Below are 23484 nucleotides of genomic sequence, written 5' to 3' on the forward strand. Positions count from 1 at the left end.
AAGTGTTGGATTGGAGTGTTCATCTAGCTGGGAAAGGAGAAGCAGGGGCAGGAGAGCTGTCTTCAGTCATTGGAAGGGCAGCAGAAGATGGATCAGACTTGTCCTGCTTGGCCCCAGATGGCCTAACCAGGCACATTGGGGGGGCGAATTTTCAAAGAAACAAATTTAGGTTTTATAATGGGACAGCTTCCTACCAAGGATGGTCATCCTAGAGCGGAAGGGGCTCCCTCAGGAAAGAGTGAGGCTTCCTTGTTAGCAGCACTCTTTCAGTAAAATCCAGATGAGCCCTTGTTTGGGGTGGGGGATATTGCAGTGGCATTCTGATTCAGGTGTAGGCTATACTTCATGGGTTCAGAGGTCCTTTCAAACCACGAGATTCCAAGTCCTTAAAAGGAAAGAAAATCTACAACATACCAATAAGCGCTACTGCTGTTCTTACCAATTCAACTGAATGTGCTACCCACTTGTCAAGCATGTAGTAAGGGCATGGTGCTCTTCAAGGTGATGGCAATACAAAGACGAAATCCCAAAATCCCTCACCTCATGGAGCATCCATTCTCCTGGGGGGAAGGGATTACAATATATACATAGGAAAGTAATTACAACGTACATATGAAATAATGCAAAGTAACTTCAAAAAGTAGAGAAAGCTAGTAACTGGGGTAAGCACGAAAAGCCTTTGGTGAAAGCTGTCATCCAAGCTGTGCTTGAAAGGTATTTGGAAATTTGAAAAGGCAGAGGTCAGGAGGGAGGGAATTCCAGATAGAGAGGATAACCTGGGCAAAGTCAAGGAAGTGGAGGAGAGAATGTTACATATAAGAACAAGCTTGTGAGCCAGTGTGCCTGACACAGAGAAGGCAGGGATGGGGCCAGAGGGAAAAAGACTGGAAAGGTGGTTCTAGGCCAGGATAGTAGAGAGCTTTAAATATCAGCATGAAGACTTTGTGGTTTATACTAGAGAAAAAAATGAGCCAGTGATGATTTTTGAGTGTAAGGGTGACGTGGTCAGGTCTGTGTTTTACAAATATCAATTTGGTGGTTTTGTGCTGGACGGATTGAAGACTGTGGCCAGGGTGACTAGTTAGGAAGTTTTGATGAGAGTCTGAGCAAGGGGTGATCAGGGCCTGAGCTAGGGTACTGGCCATGTGAGTGGAGAAGAGGGGACAGATGGGAGAGTTGACAGAGAGGTAAAATTGATAAGACCTGACAGCTGATTAGACATGGGAGGGTGAAGAAGAGGAAAGACTCAAGGATGACCTTGCAGTGATTAACCAGAGTAAGTAACTGGTGGTGGTTAGGGTTCAGTAAATAAATGAATCTGCCTTGGGTTCTATAGTCTCCTAAATAAATCTTCTCTAGGCTCATGCCCAACAACGCTGATGCCAGGCAGGAGGCTGGTAAAACCAATTACATTACGTGGGTTTATATGGCTTAGCAAAATCTCTTTCTTGTTTTCTTTATCCTTTTTCTTCATAACCATAAATTTACAGGCTCCAAAGTCTGTCAGCAGCTTAAAGGAGTGATGTATCTACAATGTGGTCAGGACAGAAGATCCCTTGGGAAGGCATGCATTTTCCTGCAGATACACTCCTTCTATTGAGTCCAATTTTTAGGTAGTTTGATGTGGAAATGTCAGGAGGACTTTATCCCCCACAAGCCATGGTGCAGTTTGCAATGGTGCCACCGTTGGTAGATGGTAAATGCGTGACCCCATTTGAGGTTTTCTCAGCAAAGACGCTGGAGTGGTTTGCCATTTCCTTCTCCAACTCATTTTACAGATGAGGAAACTACAGAAGATGGTGAAGTGATTTGCCCAGGGTCACAGAGCTAGTAAGTGTCTGAGGCTAGATTTGGACTCAGGTAGATGAGTCTTTCTGATTTCAGACCTGGCACTCCAACCATGTTCCACTGGTTGGATGGGAATACATAAAAGGTGCTTAGTGAGAGATTGTGCACAATCTCAAAGGGGAGAGAGCATGGGAAGGAATTGTGGAGAAATATTCCAGGAGACTGGAAAAGCACCTTGAGATTTGGGTTCCGAGGAAGCAGTGCTCTCCAAAGTACTGGGGTTTTCATGATTCTGTGCAACCGGGAAGATCCAATCTGAGGTTTCCATGATCATCTGTCCCTCATCACAAGAAACTCAGGGCACCCAAATGCTATGTTGGACACGGCCATATTATCCATCTCATCAGTCTGCTGTAGCAACTGACTGAGTACAGACAGAAAAGACTCCTAAATCTATTTGTTTTCCTATTGCTCTAGCTCATGGTGCCAGGTGACATATTCCTTGGAAGTTTGGGAAGAGTAGTTTTGGTAGACAGGTATGGTGCTTGATTTCTGTCAAGGACTGTTTAATAACTTAGCATTTCATTTTAAGTAAATGCTTTTCTTCATTGCTAGGATGTTTTATGATTATTCGTGGTGGGTCTGGGGGACCCCAGAGAGGAAAAATGGGGGCTTGTGAACAATAGAATATAGATCCAAGTTAGCGCTAGCCAACTCTAGGTAGCCCTTTTGAGTGCTGAAGAATAACTTAATGACCCCAAGTTACCCCAATAATCAGCAGCTCTTGCTTATACAATGACCATAAAAAGCCCATGAGAAGATTGGTCATGCATCTCAAATGACTTGGGTTCTTACTGGGAGGAAATCTGACTTTTCAAATGCAGGAAAAGGGTAAGAAATTAACTTCCTCCTGTTAGAGTGAGAACAAATCAGTGTGTGGAAAGGAAGCCATCTGGCCTCCTGACTTTATAAAACTTGAAGCATGTTTCCCAAACTAAAAACAAGGGAGTTTCAACCAAACAATCATTAGAGAAACAATGTAGGCAGCTCAGAAGCTTCTGTATCAGAGGGCATATCTTCAATGGGCAGACTGCAGCCATATTTACAACTAGAATTTGTGCATTGTATGAAGTATGTCTGGATCAGGCATCCTGCTTTTCCTCTTGTATTTTCAGACTGACTGAGTCATGTGGGAAGGAGAAACCAAGTTCATGGTTCCCTTGCAGAAATGAAGCCTGGTGGAGGGCAACTGAGATGGGGAATAACCTTGAATTCATGAGATGTGAGGACTGGTTCAAGGGAATAGAGACTTTTAGATCATAGAGGAGAAGACTGTAGGGTGACATGGAATCTTTGTTCAAGTTTATAAAGGGCTGTCATGTGGAAAAGGGATTGGATTGGTTCTACTTGGTCCAAGAAGGCAGCACTAGCAGCAGAGTCTAACTGAGGCTGGACACCAGGAGAAGCTTCCTCACCATCAAAGCAGGTTCAAAATGGAACCAGCTGCTTCAGGAGTTTGTGGTTTCCCCTTCCCTGGAAGCCCTTAAACAAAGGCTGAATGACTACTTGTTGGGTATATTAGGGTAGAGATTCCTTTCAGAAGTAGATGGTTGTTGAGGTTCCTTCCAACTCTGAAACCTGGCATTCCATTACTTTCTTGATTTTTCTTTGAGTAGCTGATAATGCCACAGGAGACAATATCCACCTTGTAAAAAAGAATGTTGTTCTTTTCTAATTTGCAAAGACCATTTCTATCAGATATAATAGAGCAACCCAAACCAAAAAGTAGATGATGTGTCCTCAAAATGTGACCAGAGCTTTGAAGTTGGATGCTACCAAAATGCTACATGGGTTACCCACTGTTGTCCATGATGGGGACAATTTCTGTGGCTTAATAGAAAAATATTCTGGGGTTCCAAGAAACAACAGTAGCTGGAACCCCATAGAGGATGGTAGTAGCCATAAACACCATTCAGACCCTGTGGCTTGCAGGCATCTCACCTGTTTCTAGCCTAGATCATTGATAGCCTTTTCATTCCATAATTGTGGGTTATGGCATCCAGGGATGATGATTAAAGAGGATGAAAAAGTCATATGTGGCAAGTGTGGTGGTCTGAAGAACCCCTGGCCATAATCTTTGCTGTGATAAGATATCTCTGCACTTACCATCACCTGGCCCCTGCTGCTCCCTGTCAGTGCTTGACTTTCCCCTTTTCTGAAAAGCTTTTGGATACTAAAACTAGCTGGTATTTATGGAACACTTTAAAGTTTGCCAACATTTAATTTTATCCTCACAACCACCTTGGGAAGTAATGCCTTTTTAAAGATGAAGAAACTGAGGCAGTTTCTAACTGCTTAGTGTAACATAGCTATCAAGTATCTGAAGCCATATTTGAACTCAGGTTTTCCTTGCTCCAAGTCCAGTGCTCTACCCATTACATCACCTAGCTGCCTTGTACCTGGAACTTTCCAAGCCAGAAGCTTTCAGCTACCTGTCTAATTGATGCCTCCCTGCCTGTGACATTGGAAGTGGGAAACCAATGCTCACCTCTGGGCAACACTCTACCCCTTCCTTTCCAACCCACAGTCTCCTTCCATCTCCCTGAGCAGCCCTGTTGGGTGGAAAACATCAGATGTATCTGTACCAAATTAAGAGGAGTGATAAAACCCTGGCATGAAGCTGGGACTAGACTAGGACAGTTGCCTCTTGCTTCTTCATCATCCCCCCCCATCCTCCCTCTGACATGGACCAATCAACAAAACCAAACCCAGCTTCCCTTGATTGCCAAGTCCTGCCCTCTGGAAATCAGCTGCATCTTTTCTCCCTGTTGGCTGTAACCTAGATTAAGTCTTGCCCCTCTGGCCCCTGTTTCCTTCTCTGTGAACAACATTTCCAGAATTGTTACCTTATATAGTAAGCCTGCTGTTGCTGAACTGAGAAATGAAGATGAGGGGCAAGAAATAAAGAGAAGGCCCAGGATCCCAGGAGAGAGTTCATAGTATCCCTAGGGTGTGGACGGTTTCATTGTAGTCAGATGCCATGCCAATGGACATATGGGCCTGTCATCATAAACCAGCAGAGCAGAAACTCAGGCTATACATACTGAGGTGATGTTAACTAAATCAGTGAGGAGAGTGAGAAGGGACCAATCACTTTAAGCAGAAGCCTCATCAATGGACAGAGGATGAGACCTCAGGACCTGGATCTGAATCCTGACTCTTTCCCTTATACTCTGTGTGACTCAGGCAAGTAACCCCCTCTTTTGAGGGCTTAGTTTGCTCATTGATAAAATGAGGGGTTTGGATCTACAAAGTCCTTTCCAGTTTTAAGATCCTGCAATTCAGAGTGGTGATGTGAGTTTGGGGAAGACTATTGAAAAAGAGTGGGGTCATAGATTGGTAAACAAGAAAGAAAGGGCCATTGCTGGTGAAGGCAAGGGATTACACAGATTTATGTGGTAGCCATGGGAAAAATGGATTTGGTGCAGATTAGTGAGAATAATGAATCTTGGGAAACAGTCCCACATATTCTAATATGCACTATTCAAAGTTACAAATTTATGGCAATAGATTCCAGCCCAATGGAAATATGCAGCGTGAATCTGAATTATGTGACACATTCAAGAATACACATTTAAGAAGTCCATGACAGAAAATGTTCAATCTATGCCCAAGGCAACAAAAGCCCCTGCATATCACTAACCAAGATGATCTCCTGCTCAGCGGGAGCAGAACATGGCTCATCCCAGATAAGAGCACTGGAGTCATAGATCAGGCCCTGGAAGCAATGTTTAACCGAACGAGAGATGAGATGAGTGATTTGCTCAGAGGCTCGCAAGGGAAGCCACTAGTGAGAAGGAATCGATGAAAACTAAAAAGCCAAAGGAGATTGATTTGAGTGAGTTAGTTATTAAGAGAGACCTAATTGAGATAGTAAATAAGACGTGGGTGATGAATAAGGTGAGAGGCACCCAGCTGTTGATCGTATGGCTGTGAAACTTAGATGAGGAGCACAGTTTACAACAAGGGCATGAAACTCGGCTCCTCATCCCGCTTTGTGACTGACACCTGGGTGGAAGAAAAGGGCATCCCACGCACTTTTCAGATCTGATCCAAAGCAGTTACTGAGGAGGCGCAATTTCCTTGGTATGTTCTGGAATAATGAGAAGGTAGTGCTAAGGGACTATTGGGGAAGAGGGACATTGAGGTTCAACTAGAATCCCACTTCAGAGTCAGGGAGGGTGATCACAATGAAAGTATCCCAGGAACCTTCGTGGGAGCAGGTATAATAGTCAAAATAACCAAGTTTGCTCAGGCCCTGTTGACTCTTTTCTTAGTCAAACTCACAGCCAATGCAATGGGCAGAAAAGGAGCCCTTCAGGTCAACATCATTATTTCTAGTCACCCGCTCTCCCCAATCCAAAGTCTCACCAGGTATTCCTGATACTTAGAATGGGACTAGAAAAGTCTTTTCAACTCTCATTCTGTCCCCAGCAGCCAATACTAGGACCCCTGAAACTCCCATAAGCCTCAAGGAAGAAATTAACAACATATGGATGGGAAGAGGGGAAGATTATTCCCCATTTACGTTAATTTGTTAAAATTCCAGAGAATCTGGGCCAAAATGATGTTTCCATGGAAACTCCAGAATGAAAGAAACTCAGAGTTGGAGGGGAATATGCATATTTTGGTCACAAATCCATCAATAAGGTTCTGGGCTACTGATCACTTAGTCTTCACTGAAAGCCAATGGGAGGACTCTCCTACCGCCCCAGGCAGCCTATTCCACTTTTCTTCGATATAAACCTAAATCTTCCTCAGCACTTCCTGCCCTTTGCCTCTTGTTCTGACCTCTAGGACTGGCAGAACAAATCCACTGCATTTCTTCCATGTGCCATCTCTTCAAACTACCATTCCTTTTTCCAGGCTAGTCATCCTCACGGATCTTCCTTAAATACAACCTCCAGGTGCCTCAAGGGATCCTGGCTGCCCTCTTCTCTCAGCTTGTCAATGTTTTCTTTTTTCTTTTTCTAAAACTAGTGCCGAGAACTGAGATGGAATACTAGGTGAAGTCTGACCAGGGCAGAGAACAGGGTACATTTCAACTTCCTGTATACCTCCCTTAAGAAGGAAGGACAACCAATGCAGCCTAGGGTTATTTGGCTTCAATGTCATTCTGCTTGAATTCCACTGACACCTCCACATTCTTTCAGACAAGCTCCTTCTGATCTCTGTATTGTCTATCCTGTACCTGGGAAATTGATTTTTTTAACCAAAGACTTCAGATTTATCCCAACTTGGCCTGTCATCCTGATGACTTGACAAAGTTGTTGGAGATCCTGGCTATCATCCCACATCCATTGAACCTAGATAGCAACTCTAGAGAATGTGGGATGGAGAACGAATTTGAAAGATGGAGATTAAAGCCAGGTCATCTGACTTCTTCCCATGCTTTTTTCTTTTGTTTTCCAGGTCCTGCTGAGCTAAGAAAACTTGCTCTGGGTGACCCCATTGTCTGTCCTTTGGGAAAGAGAGCAGAAGCATCCTTGATCTAGTTTATCTTTCCCCTTTCTGGTGAATGAGGTAGCAGAAGGTGCTTTAATCATCTTTCTGGCAGGCATAGGAGCCATGAACATGGTTGGTTCAGCAATCTACTTCTCTCCTCTCTCTCATAGAAGTTGGGAACTTTATATAGACTTGTTTCAAGGTAGACCCAACTGGACCAAGGAGGCATAACACCATCTTCCTTTCAGAAAGTTATGTGCTTATGTCTTTAGGGTTATTGTTAAGGATTATATCACCATTGTATAGGGCTAGATATCATTGCATATTTGGCTAGACTTGCCGGTTTCAGGTGACTTAGGAATTACTCTGATGGTCTATGTTTTTGGTGTCCCCAGAAAATCTCCATCTCTCCATTTCTGTTTCTTACAAAGCTGTCTTTTAGTGGAACCAGCCTATCAGGACTGCTTTTGGTCTTTGCCTTAATAGAGTCATTGGGGGATCCTTTGCTGCCCCTTAACAGATTGATGGTGTTGTAGTCTTGTCAACAGCTTCTGGTGGAGCAGACTGCATGGAATTTGTTAACTTCTGTTTTTCCAAATTCCTCTTGGAATAACCTAGGGATACTTCTCTGAATGTCCATGTACTCTAATGCTCACACCAGATAATTGGTGGAAAAAATTAGACATTTTTGTTACACCTTCCAATGGTGTTATCAGTAAGCCAATTTGTCTCTAGTTTGTCTCCAAGGAGAGAATGAGAGGGGTTTTACGAAATCCAATTAAATGATATATACAGCATAAATTTGACCCACCCACCCATCTAACAACCTCACCACTAAGTCAATGAAGCTCTTCTGCCATGACTTGCACTGGAGGAAGTCATGCTGGTTTTTTTTGTTCTAGATGGCTTTCTGTTCTAGATGCCCATTAATAATCTCTTTAAAATTTTGAAGGATTTCAAAGGAATTAAATTTAAGCTCACTGGACAAATGTTTTCAAACTCCATTATCTTCTGTATTTTGAAGAATCAGGATAATGTTTGCTTTTTTCTAACCTTCGTGATCTTTTCTTATTTCTGATTCACCTGTGAAGACTTCCAGTCTTTCAATGACCCGGGATGCAGTTTGGTTCTGGTCAAGAACTCAGCAAGGGCAACCAGGCACTCTCCTGCCAGTTCCTTGCTTACCTTCCATTTCAGCTCTCTGTTAACCACTTTTTTGTTCTGTCCTTCCCAGCCCAAAGATCATTCTCTTAAATCAATATTGATTTAGTGTTCTGCCCCTTGGGAAGATAGCTCAGCTCCCTGAAATGATTTGTAGTCAGTCATTTCAAGTTCTTATAACTGACATAAGCCTTCAGGGCAGGAGAAACAAAGTCAGAGCAGGGTTTACAATGATGATAAATAGCACGCACATATCTCACTGCTACAGGCACACTAAATGCCAGTTCTGTCAATAGCTCCCATCAAGGACAAGCCTGCAATTAACCCCTTCCACAGTGCCCCAATGTTAGAAGTCAGAGTGTGATACGCAAATGATTTGAAGAGTTGTCCAGACACCTGAAAAATGAAGCATATCGGGAACAGAATGTGATGATCTGTCCGGTTTTTCATTTAGCATGGCTTGGCTTGACAATGTCATTGTGGAAGGACTATCCATCTCATTGGGTACAAAATACTCTTTGCATGGAAGCTGTGCAGAGACCAAGTCCTTTCTTGGTGTCATCTTCTACTTCCATCTCTTCCCTCTCATTTCTGTCATTACCATCTACTCCAGGCTGGCATGACCACAAGTCTGAACTTCCTGGTTTCCTTGTCTTTGTGTTCTTTGCTATGTAACCTAGATCCACATTCCTGCAATATGACTTCCATTGTAATACTCTCCTGCTCAGTTTCTTCAAAGGCTCCCTATTCACCACTGACTCTGGCATTCAAAGTATTTCATGATCTGGCTCCTTTGCTGCCTGGTTTTCGACTACTCCCTTTGATTCAACCAAATTGGTTTACTTACCAACTCCGAAGATACTTTCTGCTTTCCCAACTCTGTACTTTCATTCATCATTCCCTTAACCTCAACTCACTTCTACTTCTTCTTTGCCTACCAAAAACTTATTCAGCCTTCAAAACATCCCAGCCAGATGTGAGTCCCAACCAAAGATGACTCCTCCATCTTCTGAGCTCCTAAGTCCTCACTGTCTGAAGTCTCTCAGAAATTGCTCACTGTTGATAGAAGTGGCTGAACTTCTTTCAGAGATTATAAGCTCCCAGAGGGCTGAGGCAGTTCTACATTTCTATAGCACTTGACAAAGCTAAATGGAGGGCTAAAATGTGCTAAGGGACAGTTTGGGCTTGTTCCTGAAGAGCAGACTTGTCAGTTCTCAGCCTGGGAGAGCTTCTCTCTCCCTGATGCTCAGATAGGGCCAGAGCCATTGTCTTGCTTTTCAGTATTGATCCAATTTATTTCAACAAACTTATTTAGCATTGACTCTATGCAGAGCTCTGTATAATGTGGTGGTAGAGATGCAACATTTAGATGCAGTTCTTGCATTTATATAGAACATATGAATAAATACAGTTCAAAATAAATCCTTTATTAATTGGTGAGGGGAGAATAAAGGACTCTGTGAGGTCTCATGGGGAAGGGTTCTAACCAAGATCAAGGGTTCTGGCAATTGAGATGGGCTTTAAAGTGCAAGCATAAATACATTTGGCAAAGGGGAGAGAGAGGGAGGACATTATGATCATGGAGAATAATCAGGAGAGGTGTGATTTGTCCCTGGTCTTGGCTTCTGGAGGGCTTCCTCCACGTAGTGACCACTGAGTCCATGACAACATGATGTCTTTGTGCTCCACTTCCACTTACCCATCACCATTACCCCCTTTTACTTCCTGTAAATGCTTGAGGGGGCAAAGGTTAGGCCACTGCTTCTCCTGGCATATTTACAGCTATGGCTGGACTGTCCTCTGAATCATCACTTGCCCCTTCCCCAATAAACATTTTCCAATTATAGATAAATCAAGATGTGCTTTGTCACTGTCCACAACAGCTGCTGATTTATTAGACTTTAATTCTAGAACTTAGAATCTATATTGCCAAAGAAGCAAAGGAAAAATGATTAGAAACAATATATGAGTAAGAGGCTAGCTATTATATCTAGAGAAAACTAAGAAAATATTGAGTAATGATTCTGAGTGTTTTGTATTCATAAGTTTCAAAATTTGACCCAACACCCTCATCAATTTCTCCCGAGACCCTTAGACAGCATTAGTTTGGAAAGCATCCTTATGGGGCTCTGAGATACAGAGGGTGCAGAGCTGTTTTCACTGCATCTGCTTCCTTGATGGACTTTTTGGAAAGTTTTCTTTCCACATGACCATAATTTTCTCACATTCTGTCCTAGTGGCATGTGGAGAAAAGAAGGTAGAAGGTAGAAAGTAGAAGGTGGAGAATAGAGACAGTTCTCATAAATTTCTTTCAAATGGAAACAGTGAAAAGTTGGGAGAAACAGTCCAGAAGGGGCTCCTGAGCTAACCCTCAGGTTAGATAGAGGGGACTGCGAGCTTGGGGAGACGTCTAAGACCTCTAACACAAGACCTTCTAAATGATTAACAGACTTCATCTAGTGGGACCAGAAATGGTTGACTGGGAGGCCAAAATATGGATGGGAAGAGGCAATGTTCTGTTTATTCAAAGGAAAATAATGTACAAGTGATCATCACTTCTGAGGTGCAGTGGAACGACCCTTGTGCCATGATGAGTGATGACATTTATAACCTTAAGCTATCACTATCCTGCTTGCTCTAAATCTGGTATGCCTTCAATGCTGATTTTATAATAAGATCTCAAACAACCCCTTTCCCTTAATATGGACTCTTATAATCCTATTAGTTCCTATTCTCCCAGGCACCCAAACTAAAAATGTAGAAGTTTCCAAATCCTATACTTCTTCTCTTTCCCTCCAGCCCTACAAAATCCATTTAATTACCAAGTGCTGTTGAATTTTCTTCTCACAAGATATCCCCATGGCTGGCCCTTCCTCTCCATTTCTACTTCCTGTAGGCCAGTTCAGGCCTTCATTAGTTCAGACCTGGATTACTGTGACAGCTTCCTACCTGGCCTCTGGCGCACCCTTATAAACCCTCCTTCATATCCCCAGTAAAGCAAACTTCATAATGCCCAGCTTTCATTGTATTACTGTTCCTAAAATGTCTGCACTAGATTTCTGGTTGAAGAAAGTAAAAATCATTAGCCCTTCCCTGTTTGGCTCTCCCCTACCTTTCCTTCCTTATCTCACATAGGTCTCTACTCTAGCCAAAGTGGTTTCCTCAACACACTTGCCATGGGTCTCTTACATCCCTTGGTTGTGACTGCTTCCTCTACCTGTAATTTCTCTTTTTCTTCCTTTATCTCTATCCAAATACAGTACTGAATATGATTGAAAAGCCAGATAAAGGGCCATAATCCCTCTGGTGCCTTCTTTAATGTTTTCATTTAGGAGCCAGCTCTGCCACATCAAGACTCTTCTGTACTGCTTGTTTTTAATTTTGCTGACTCTTTTTAGTTCCCCGCTTGAGGACCAGCCTACCAAGTAGGGAGGGGTCTCTTCCCCATATTGGATACCTGGGTATGAACTTGTCAACCAAAGGATACCTCAAAGATCATCTATCAATACAGGTGTGGTTTTCCTAGGCAAAGGAGGGTCACAAAAATGAAATCATGAAGCAGTAAGCTACACTGGAAATGTGAGATTTACCATCAGAGCACTTGAGTTCAAATGTGGGCTCTTCCACTCTCCTAGAGGTGTGCTGTTGTTAGGTCATTTCAGTCATGACTGACTCTTCATGGCCCCATTTGGAGTTTTCTTGGCAAAGATCCTGGAGTGGTTTGCCATTTCCTTCTCCTGCTCATTTTACAGATGAGAAAACTGAGGGAAACAGGGCAAAGTGAATTGCCCATGGTCACACAGCTAGTACATGTCTGAGGCCAGATTTGAACTCAGATCTTCCTGACTCCTGATCTGGTACTCAATGCACTATACTACCTAGCTGCCTCTAGGTGTGACCTTGGACAATCTACTCTCTGAGTCTCAGTTTCTCATCTGCAAAATGATGGAATTGGACTACTAGAACTCAGAAGTCTGTAAGCACCGATCCTTTGATGCATTGAAGTACTATTGTTTATCACTTCATCTCGATGTCTCATCTCTCCAGTTGGACTAGAACATCACTGAGCACCTTCAGTGCCATGCAGAAGGACTCTTATGTAGCACTACAGGCGCCGAATAAACGCCAATGTTTGAATGAGATGAGAAAGTTTGGGGCGCTGTCCAGGTCCTGGAAGTAATTTCTCGTGTTGGACAATGAAGGTCTTAAAACGAATAACTCTAGGAGTAGCTCTCATTTATATTATAAAGCACTGAGAAATTAAGGGACCTGGCCGGAGTTATGGAGCCAGCATCTATAAGAGGCAAGAATAGAACACACGTCTTCTTGGCTTTGAGGCTAGCTCTCTAGTCACTAGGACAGGCTGCTTTTCCACAGATACTTTTATCCCCATTCTACTGGTGGAAAAGTTAAGTCCAAGAGGTTAAAAATTAGTTAAGTCTTGGAACAGAGACTTGAACCCACATGTGGCCCTGTGAGAGTACTGGTACTTCCTTGCTGACAGTCACTTTTATGTTTGTTTCCTTCATTCTGGACCTGTGATTTCACTGGGGTTTGAAATTCCCAGTGAAGGGACCCCCTCTGCTCATATAGTTTGGGACCTTCCATTTAACTTAGTCCTGGAGAATTTTCCAAGGAACCAGAGGTTAAATGACCACCTCAGGGTCATGTATGTGTCAGGACCAGGCTTCGAACTCAGGTCTTCCTGGCTCTGAGGCCTGTTCTTTACCCAAGCTGTCACTCTGCCTCTAGAACCCTAACCATAAATCTACTGGTTGCTTTAATAAACCTGCACAAGGTGGCATGATTCAGTCTTGGCACAGAAAGGGCCCAAAACAAAAATGAGTATTGGAGCATCTGGAACTGTCCAGAAGGTTCCATTGCAACAGAATTGCCATGGATGCTGACACTCACTAATTTTTGTTTCAGTCTGTATATAGGCTCTCAGGAAATAGGTAAATATGCCAGGCAAAACACAACAGGTTATTTATGCTGGTGTTAAAGCTGTGCATGCTGTAGACTCTAATGGGGAGGTTATTTGGGATGAAGGTTTCATAGCTTGATGCATGAATGCAGAGCTGGCTACCAGGACTTCCTGCATAGCACCACAATGTATGTCACCAATGGATGCCACCATTACTGCTCTCACGCCAAATGATATGTGCATGTGAGGCATGGGCCAGTAGGGCCAGAAATACAGAATATTAGATTTGGAAGTGACTCAGTGGCCATGTGGTCTAACCTGTATCTGAAAAAGCCTTCCTCCACTAATATGCAGGACATGAGGTTATGAAGCCTTTGGGTGAAGCTCTCCAATAGGGAGGAGCTCCCCACCTTCCAGGACAGCTCATTCCCCTCTTGGATATCTCCTACTGTTAAGAAGCTTTTCCTGATATGAAACCTCAGTTGGCCTCTTTGCCACATCCCCCATTGCTTCTGGTTCTTTCTATGGCCAAATGAAAAAGTGTCATCCCTCTTCTATGTGACAACCCTTCAAATATCAGAAGGTGGCTGGCTTGTCCTTTCTCCAGGTGAAACAAAACCAAAATTCCTTTGGCTGGTCCTAACGCAGCCCATTCCCTTCTTTCCTCACAAGCCTATTCTTTGCTCATTGCTTCTTGGACATGCTCTGACTTGATAACATCATCATGAAAACCACAGTGCCCTGAGCATAATGCTCCAAATGGGATCTCTGCTGCCTTCTTTCTGGGATCTCTGCAGTTCTTATGGCAGTCCCTTATGGGAAGAGCAAGACTTCTGAATTCTCTTTCTTTTTGCCTGAGTTCTGAGCAGCATTTCGATGGTTGCTGATGCTCAGTAGAAGATAAATCAAGTTGTTCTTGAAAGAGGAAATAGTGGAGACTGAGAAGGAAGTCCTCGGAGGGGAGGATGCTGCTTTAGATGCTTCTTAGGAAGCATTGAGAAAAAAGCAAGTGCCCTGGGGATCTTTACAGCTCATGGAGCCTTGTTCTGCTCCATGCCTGAGTCCTTCCCTGGTGAGGAGTTGGGGGTTGAGGGGGATGGGCTTATTCTTTGGGCCACTAGGCTTCTATTCCATGTCTAGCTGTGGCATACAAAGCAGCCTCTTCATTTTCATCTATGATATTGCCTCAGATTACTTGCAGATGGGCTGGGGTGATGGAGGTCAAGATATGGCCAGAACTGCTCATTTTTGCCTGCCACCATGTTGGGGCACATAGTAGGTGTTCAGTACCTATGTCTGGGTACCTGAGGGGACTTGGGGAAACCAGAGGCAACTTTTGATGACTTTGGGCACTGGGACATGGGTGGAGGGGACTCCTAGTTAGGCATTGATGGCAGGGGCCCATAACTAAGGAGAGGCCTACAACCTGAGGTCCTGGAGCACAGGTGTCCCCACCTACTCATGTGGCCAGAGGGCATCAAGGCTTCAAAAGGGAGGTACTGTATAGCAGGAGCCAGGACTTAGCAAGGTACCAGGACCAGTCCTACCTGCAAACAGCAGTAAGGGTGGTCTCTAAGTTGGAGGAGGAGAGAACAAGCCTTTATTAAGCACCTACTAGGCATCTGGGTGGCTCCATGGTGTGTAGAGGTACCAGTCCTAGACTCATGAAGACCTGAGTTCAAATCTGGCCCCAGATACTTACTAGCCATATGACCCTGGGAAAGTCATTTCACTCTGCCTCAGTTTTCTCATCTGTAAAATAAGCTGGAGAAGAAAAGGGCAACCACTCCAGTGTCTCTGCCAAGAAAACCCCAAATGGGGTCACGAAGAGTCAGACACAAACTGAAAAACAACTGAACACAGGCCTTGTGCTAAGCGCTTCATACAATATCTCGTTTGATCCTCACAACACCCCTGGGAGGTAGGGACTGCGATTATCCATGTTTTACACACGAGGACACTGAGGCCCAGAGCAGTTAAGTGACTTGTTCAGGGTCACACAGCTGTTAACTGTGTGAGGGTAGATTTGAACTCAGTTCTTCCAGGCTCCAAGCCCAGAGCTGCATCTACAGTATTATTTAACTGCCTACGTAAGGACCGAACCTGATCCACTGAGAGACTCGCTCACCAGCTATACTGGAGATTTTTGACTGGAAGTCAAGAAGAACTGAGTTCAAGTCTCATCTTCTATGCACATTGGCTGTGGGGCCCTGGGCAAGTCATTTCACATGTTCCAGGCAGCTGCTTAAGACTGAGTCACAGCAACATTGCCAATCTGCAATGGTAGAGGGAGCTTCCACGCTAGAATTTCCCTCCCACTGATGAAATAACGAGTCTGGATCACTTACACATGTGATGGGCTCCAGGCTGTAGAGCAAAGGCTCTGATGGCAGTTCAGCCCCCCAGAGTCAGGACTTCCTGCCTTGCTCATCTGACCTGCATCCACTCTAGGATAGTCAGTGGCAGGTGATTATCCAGCCAAAGGGTAACCCAAGGACAAATTCTGGGAGAGCCAAGAAAGGTGGCTAAGGGTGGTGCTTGGATATGCCAGGAAGCCATTTACAGATGGATTGGGGTGGTAAAACCTAGCAGAGGCACCTGTGAACATGCTACCCTGAAAACACAAGAACCAAGCCAACCACACTATCCACAGCACAAGGGCTGCCCTCCCAAGTAGGGGCTGTGATGCCTAGGGAGTGTGAAGGCAGCCACACATCTGTCCCAGGAGCCCCTGTAGATGGAGGCAGCTACTGCCCTCCTGCAGTTTCACCATGAGGCTCCATATGCTCCTCAACTCGTGGGTTCACCCTCTTCCCCCACCCCCCTCCCCACCTCCAGCCTCTTCAGCCCATTACTGACATGAACAACAGAGGCTTCCCTCAAGAAGCTGGGGCTCCTACCTCTGGCCTGGAGACCTGCTCCACAGTTTTCATGGGTTCCAGGACTGTCTTGCCTCACTGACCATGGCACCATCTGGCACCGGCGCCATTTGTGAGTCTTCCACCTGAAAGAAGTAGAGGGCTTGATTAAGGGCTTTAGGGGGACAAGGAGACACATGGTCATGCCAACAGACATAAGGCTTCCTTAACTCTGCATATGGGCAGGGACCCATCTGTCCATGTTGGTGCTTTTTTTTCTGATTGTAATTTAGAGCTTGAGGACGTATTAAAAGTAGCAAGAGTAGAGGTAGGAGCCCTGTTACCCAGCAAATGGTCACTTCCTCGGCACGTTCTAGTGGGCAGTCCTTTCATGTATGGGCTGGGCTACAGGTTGCCTTTGGATGCTTAGATCCTGGAGTCCTGTGGATCCCTGCTACCAGTAGTCACCTAGAATCACTGACCCAAAGGCCTGAGGAAGGGGAAGATGCTGATAAAAGAGCAAGTGTCTCTACTCTGTTTTTGAAAGTCTGGCTTTGGCTATGGGAGCAACATGGTAGCCTTGATACATCCCATAGGGCAGCCCTGCCTTGACAACTGTTTCCTAATCTCTTAAGGCTATTGAAGCAAGAATTCTCTGATGAATGATCTCCACCCAAAGCCTCAGTGATCTCAACTAGCATTCATTTGGTACTGAAGAGAGCAGAGCTGAGCAGGGTAGACATCGCCCTGGCTCCATTAAGCTGGGCATGTCATTCTGTTGGCCAGAGCTCCAGTGTCTAAGAAAAGCCAATGTTCTCTTGTGCTCCATTAGGATCCTGAGGGGTTGACTTTTCAAATCTTTCTGATGGCAGGACTTTCATAGCCTGATTTAATTTTCTGTGATTCTCATACAAGGGACAGAAGAGGCTGCATGGGGGAACAGATGAAGCCACAGACTTTGGGGCAGCAGACCTTGGTTGGCGACCCAGATCCAACACACACTAGCTTTGCCAGCCTGCACAAGTCCATTGGCACCACTGAGCCTCAGCTTTCTCCTCGTAAAGTGGCAATGACAGTGTTTGTACAGTGTGGGGCTGTGGACAGAGCACTGGTTTGACTCCAACTCAGACACTTCCTAACTGTTACAGATGTGAGAGTGACAACAGTAAGGATAATGCCATTTTCCTGCCAGGGTGCTGAGGCTCAGATGAAGGAAAGGGGCAAAGATGCTTTGTAGGCCCTAAATCACTATCAGCTATCAGCTCCTGTTGCTATAACCTCCTGGGGTTGCTCCAATTTGACATTCCACAAGGTATTTGTACCATCTATCTCACTGCTTGCAATGGTCTCCTCCCTCATTTCTGTCTCTCAGAATTCTTCTTTCCCTTCAGGGCATGCTCAGGGGCCCCCTCTTTCCTGAAGCCCTCTCTGATTGCCCCCAGCTAGAACAGAGCTCTCCCTCCCCAAAGTTCCCAAAGTCTTTGGTTTCCATAATTCCGTTGCCCCCTGGCACCACAGTCTTTCCCATAACTGTCTGTGCACGTTAGAGCCCCCAGGACTATCCAAGCTCCTTGAGCACAGGGGCTAGTTAAGGGCTGGGGGTAGTGCTCTGCCCAGAACAGGCATTTAGCAAACAGTCCTTGGCTAGAGTTTGGCAGCCTTCCAAAAGTCCAAGACATCTGGGAGGCCAAGGCACTGGGCCATCTGCTAAGGACATTATTGAGCTGGGGGTGGGAAACCTAGCTGTCCAAAGCACAAAAAAGCAATGGGGAGGGGGCCAAGGGGGCTTGGGGTGGGGATATGGAATCTGTAACCCCAGCCTCACCTGAAGCTGTGGCAGACCTGCGGAGCTGGAGGGGGAGATACTGACTCTGTAACCCCCAGCCTCACCTGAAGCTGTGGCAGACCTGGGGAGCTGCGCACTCCCTTTCCTCATACATTGCCTCCAGGCAGTCCCGGCCTCCATTCGCAGGCAGCTGAATGATAACCCGGTTCCGGGATTGCTTCTTCACCGTGGTGTCCCCTGAAAAGATCCCAAGGAGGTCATGGCTTTAGCCTTCCGATTTCCACACCAGACAAGAGCCCGACAATCAGGACCATGTGAATGTCTCAAACCTCCCCAGGGGGGAATTGTCAGGATTTCTGTCCTGGGAAAAATGCCTGGATGAGGGACAAGTCAGCATGGGAACAAGGCAATGCCAGTGGAGTCTATCCCTTTATCTGGAGACGATTTCAGATGCCTCTGAACTTATTCCTGCTCACGAGGAGCTGAGGGCCTATTGGACCCTGGGCATGCTCCCTCACAGGCTGGGAATGGGCCTGTCCTTAGGACACAGATTGGAGGGATAAGTGAGTGGGTCTCTGGACAGAGAAGTGGCCTTTCCTCCTGGCCAGCCAAGAAGTGATCCTGGGATATTCTTGTTTGATGAGGGGTTTTAAAATGATTTGTGAAAAGGGATGGAATGCGCAGATAGGCAGACAGCACTGAAGTGTTAGCGGGAGTCAAAGCCTGGGACAGGAAGCGAAGGGCCAGATGGTGAACAGGGAGCCTTGGGCTCTGGTCCCAGCACAGCCAGGAATGAATGAGATGGCCTCGGACAAGTCGCTTCCCTATCTGAACCCGGCTTTCCTCATGTGTAGGCTTAAGGGGGCAGCGCTGAGGATCCCAGCTTTAGATCCAGAATGTATTTTAGAAGAAATCATTGATTCTAACCCCCATTATGCAGATGAGGAAACTAAGTCCCACAGAGAGGAAGTCAAATGCCCAAGGTCCCCCAGGTGGGACAGGATGGTTTCGTGTCTTTCAGTCTAGTTATTTCTGATTCTCTCTCTTGTCTGTCTCTTTCTCTCAATATATATGCACATACGTGTAGGTACGTATATATGTACACACGCGCGTGCACACGCACACACACACGGGGAGTGGGGGTGGGGTCTGGACTCATGTTGTTACACAACTCCTATCATGGAAGCCTCCTTCCACCCATGCAATCAGCAGCTCAGGTGCGTTTTACAGACTTGGGGATTTGCCTGGAAATAGCAGGAGATTAACTGATTTGCCTCTGACCACACGGCCAGTCCGCGTCTGAGGCGGAATTTGAATCCCGGTCTTCCCGAGTCCAAGGCTGCCCTCCCTCCACTGCACTGTGATGCCTCTCGGGTTCTCTATGCACTAATAGTCACATAGACCCTGGTGCTTTGGGACTGCAGAGAGAAACCCTTACGCAAATGTCAGCTAGAAGTATGAGCGTCGCCCATGGAGCTTTCAGACCCAGAGTGAGGCCAGCGAGGTCCTGCTGGAAAGTGTGGACCAGGTAGGAAGTCCCCTCCCCCTCCCCGGCCGGCCCCTCTGCCCTCACGCTGGGGGCGCTTTCCCCCGGACGTCTCACCCACTGGGGTCATCGGCGGATTTCATTAATGCAGCCTCTTCCTCTCCTCGAGGGTCCCCATGGTCCCGTCCGCCACAAGGGACACCCAGCCCTTGTCGCCCTTGTCCCGCACGTGCCCCACAAGGCTGCAAACCAGGCTTAAATGTGAAATGTTATTTCCTGGTGACTCCCTTAATTTGGAATATGCACTGAGTAAATTATCCTACTCATTTACTATTCACGGTAAACAGGCTGCACGTCTTAATTTGAGTCGTCGCATAGAGATCAGGGAGAGGAGCAGTGAAATGGAACCCTCTGGCTCTGCCGGCAGCAGAGATTTAGGGGCGTCTTGGAGTCGCAGGGATTTGAACATCAATAGTTTTATAATTAGAGCAGTTGCACACTGACCTTGGAGTTAGGAAGACCCGAGTTCAAATTCAGCCTCAAACATTTACCAGCTCTGTGTCCATAAGCAATTCACTTCACTTCTATTTGCCTCAGTTTTCTCAGCTGTAAAATAATACCGCCTACCTCCTGGGGGTTTGTGAGGATCACTGAGATAGCTGTAAAAGGCTCAGCACAACCCCCAGAATAGAGGAGCAGCTCTATAAATGCTCCTTCTCCCCCCCCCCCCCACCCTCCGCCTGCCTCCCTCCCGCTATGGAAAAGAGTCCCTGCCCTGATGCCTGCTCTGATGGGAGGGATGCCCTTTTCCTTGCTCATCCTCCATCCAAAGCTCAGAGGCCCCTTGTCCAGGAGCCTAGACGCCTTTGACTGACTCATTCCTGACTTTGAATTCACTATGTAGGAGGAAGAGAAGGATGAATTTTGGATTAGCTTCCCCTCCCCTCCCCTCCCTCCCCTCCCCTCCCCTCTCTCTCTCTCTCTCTCTCTCTCTCTCTCTCTCTCTCTCTCTCTGTCACTCTCTCTCTCTCTCGCCCTCCCCTCGCTGTTTCTGTCTTTCACCTCTTCTCTACTCTTTACTCTTTCTGCACCTCTCCTCTTCTCCCTCCCTTCCTCCCCACCTCCCTCTTTCCCTCACTGTCTCTGTCTCTGTCTTTCCCTCCCCCCCCCCCCCCCCCCCCGCCCCCCTGTCTCTCTCTGTTTCCCCCCTTCCAACCCAGCATCCTTGTTCTGGCTGTGGGCAGAGTTCCCCTCTACTCTTTTCTCTCTGGCTTGAGCTGCAAGGCTCAGCTCACCTTGCGTTAAGAACTTGGTTCCACAGAAAGGAGACAGTCTCATTCTATGCTCCTCGTAGGGAGGCTTTTACGTTTTGCATCTTTTTTTGATAGGGGGCAGGGGAAGGAAGCCCAATGCAGGAGCAAACCCCTGATTCTATGATGTGGGTAGGGAAGGGGCTCCCAGTGAGGAAACACTCCCAAGCAGATTGCCTGGTCTGCAGCTCCAAGTCTGGGGGAGTAGCTGGGGCTCCTGAGAGGTTGAGACTTGCCCAGGGTCCCATAGTCAGTAGATGTCTGAGGCAGGACCTGAACCCAGATCTTATTGAGGTGGAGGCTGCCTGACCTTGAGCCCAGGTTTTCCTGACTTCCTATATATTCCAGACAGTTCTCTAATGATAGCCTAGATCTATAGAAATCATTTGGTTGTTTTGCACCAAGCGAGCGAGGAACGTCTCTCTGTGTCCATGCTGTTGCTATTGCTTATTAAACATCTCCTCTCCTCTCTCTAGTAAAGACCTTGCACTCTTCTTGGAGGCAGGGGTTTGGAGGAATGGAGCAGACGCCTCCACAAACACTCATCCCAGATCTTTAGAGAAGATAATGCCACAAATCCAAGCTTAACCCCAGGAATGACTGGTCTGGAGTAGGGTGGCAGCTTTTGCTTCTGACGCCAGGTAGGAAGAGCTGAGGCGCAGGAAGGATTTCTATCTGGAAAATATACTTTCTCCAAAATTTGGGGAGATATCCTTGAGCACCATCCAGGGGCTCCCAGGTTTCTTTTTGAAACCCTCTCTACCCAGTGTGCAGCCCTGTTACTGAAGGTTTCTCCAGGCCCATCGGGGGGAGGCTGGGACACCCTCCCCAGTGACAGGGGCTGCTCCCAGAAGGTGAAGCTACTTTCCTCCGTTCTCTGTCAGGCTCCCAGGTAGTGGTTCCCCCCCTCAGCTGCTGAAAAGGAAAGAGGCCTGCTCCTCATTTTAATAGGTCTACAACTCCAGACAGCACTCAACAAATTTAGAATTACCTGCAAAATCTAATTAGAAAGAAACATCCTGTCCCCACATTAATTTTCTGCTACTATTATCTCTCCTAGGACACCAACCTTCAGTTAGCATTTTTAATTGTGGGTTGCCCTCAATGTAATTTCCCAGGAATATAAATTATTCACACTCTTTACACCGTAATGAGGAAACTTTCTCTAGGCCAGCACTGGGTCTTGCGCCCAAGAAAATGACAGTTTCTATCAACATGCCCAGATCCCAATCAACCACCCGTTAGTCTGCAGACACCTGCCTGAAACAACCAGAGGAGTGGCCTGTTGGCTCATGGCCAGGCTACTCTTTAGTCCTCCAGGGGTCCTCAGCCTCCTGCCCTTGTTGGTCACAGAGTCAAAGACTCAGAGTTGAGAGGAGCCTTAGATGTCACCTAGATCAACTCTTCTCGTTTCACTAACGAGGAGACTGAGGCCCAGGAAAAAGGGACATGCCCAAGGTCAGCCAGGCAGGGTCATGGACTCTGGCTGCCCCCCTGGCCTAAGCTGCCTGATCCTGCATCTCGCCAGGACGGGGGCTTTCCTCAGAGATGACCGGAGAGGACCAAGGCTGACATGCCCAAAGAGGCAGGCCGTTTCCTGTAGACCAGGAATTACCATTGGGAGATTTGTAGTCTTGAAGAACATTGAACCTGGAGTCAGGAAGGCCTGAGTTCAAATCCAGCCTCAGGTACACTTACCAGCTATGGGATCTTGGGCAAGTCACTGAAACTCTATTGACCCCAGTTTTCTCACCTGTGAAATGGGGATCATAAGAACACCCAGGGTTGTGGTGAGGATCCAATGAGATCATATTTGTTAAAAACAAAACCAAAACAAACCTCAGTACAAGGCCTGGCCCATCACACAGAGAGTGAGTGGTGGAGCTGGGGCTAAGAGCCAGGGCCCCGGACTTTGGGGCTAGTACCACCTCCACCTGGTCCTTGGTCCTTGCGGTATGTGTGTGTGTGTGTGTGTGTGTGTGTGTGTGTGTGTGTGTGTGTGTGTGTGTGTGTGTGTGCGCGCGAGAGAGAGAGAGAGAGAGAGAGAGAGAGAGAGAGAGTGTGAGAGAGTGTGAGAGTGTGTGTGTGTGTGTGTGTGAGTGTATGTGAGTGTGAGATTGCTTTGGGCTTTGGTGCTTGGTGTAATTTTCTTTTGCTTCCTCCCCCTCCCCCAATTAAACTGAAATTAATATCAAACGACTTCCTATTAGTGGCCTTTATTAAGCACCAAGGATCAAATGACATTTGCAGGCATTTGTACCTCATGTAACAAGCTCAGCCTTTGTAATAATATGTGACAGTGACTAATCACCAATTACCAGGGGCATTAACACACAGCTCATTACCAACTCAGTTAGAAGGAAGGAATATTGAGAAGTTTTAAAGAGGGAAAAAGGCCAAGACGAAACATCAGGAAGAGTGGCTGAGCATCCGTTCTCACGTTGTACCATTCCGTCCATGTCTTTTCAAGCCTCCTTCTGCTCCGGAGTTGCTCTGGGCTCTTGGAGGCCCTGCTGCTCCCCCAGAGTTCTGAGAGTTCTCACCAAGCTGTTGAGGGGCTGAGGGTGTACCCAGGGATGGACTGTGTCCTCTGAGAAAGAGCCTCATTTGAGGCAGAGAGGTAGGCTCATGGTCAGATGCTATCTTTATGGAGTGAAATGTTTTTT

The 23484-nt window shown here is 46.3% G+C and overlaps 1 protein-coding gene across 1 annotated transcript in view; it reads right to left on the reverse strand.

Moving 5' to 3' along the window:
* The window catches only part of THSD7A (thrombospondin type 1 domain containing 7A), a 353889-nt gene that overhangs the window by 50728 nt on the left and 279677 nt on the right, over positions 1-23484 (reverse strand). Inside the window, exons 11-12 of the mRNA XM_036760403.1 lie at positions 18127-18259; positions 16279-16382 (exon numbers count right to left, since the gene is read on the reverse strand). Of these exons, the coding sequence (XP_036616298.1) occupies positions 16279-16382; positions 18127-18259 (237 nt within the window). The remainder of the gene's footprint in view (positions 1-16278; positions 16383-18126; positions 18260-23484) is intronic.

This window comes from Trichosurus vulpecula, chromosome 5, assembly GCF_011100635.1.
Source record: "Trichosurus vulpecula isolate mTriVul1 chromosome 5, mTriVul1.pri, whole genome shotgun sequence".
In the NCBI taxonomy this organism is placed as follows: domain Eukaryota; kingdom Metazoa; phylum Chordata; class Mammalia; order Diprotodontia; family Phalangeridae; genus Trichosurus; species Trichosurus vulpecula.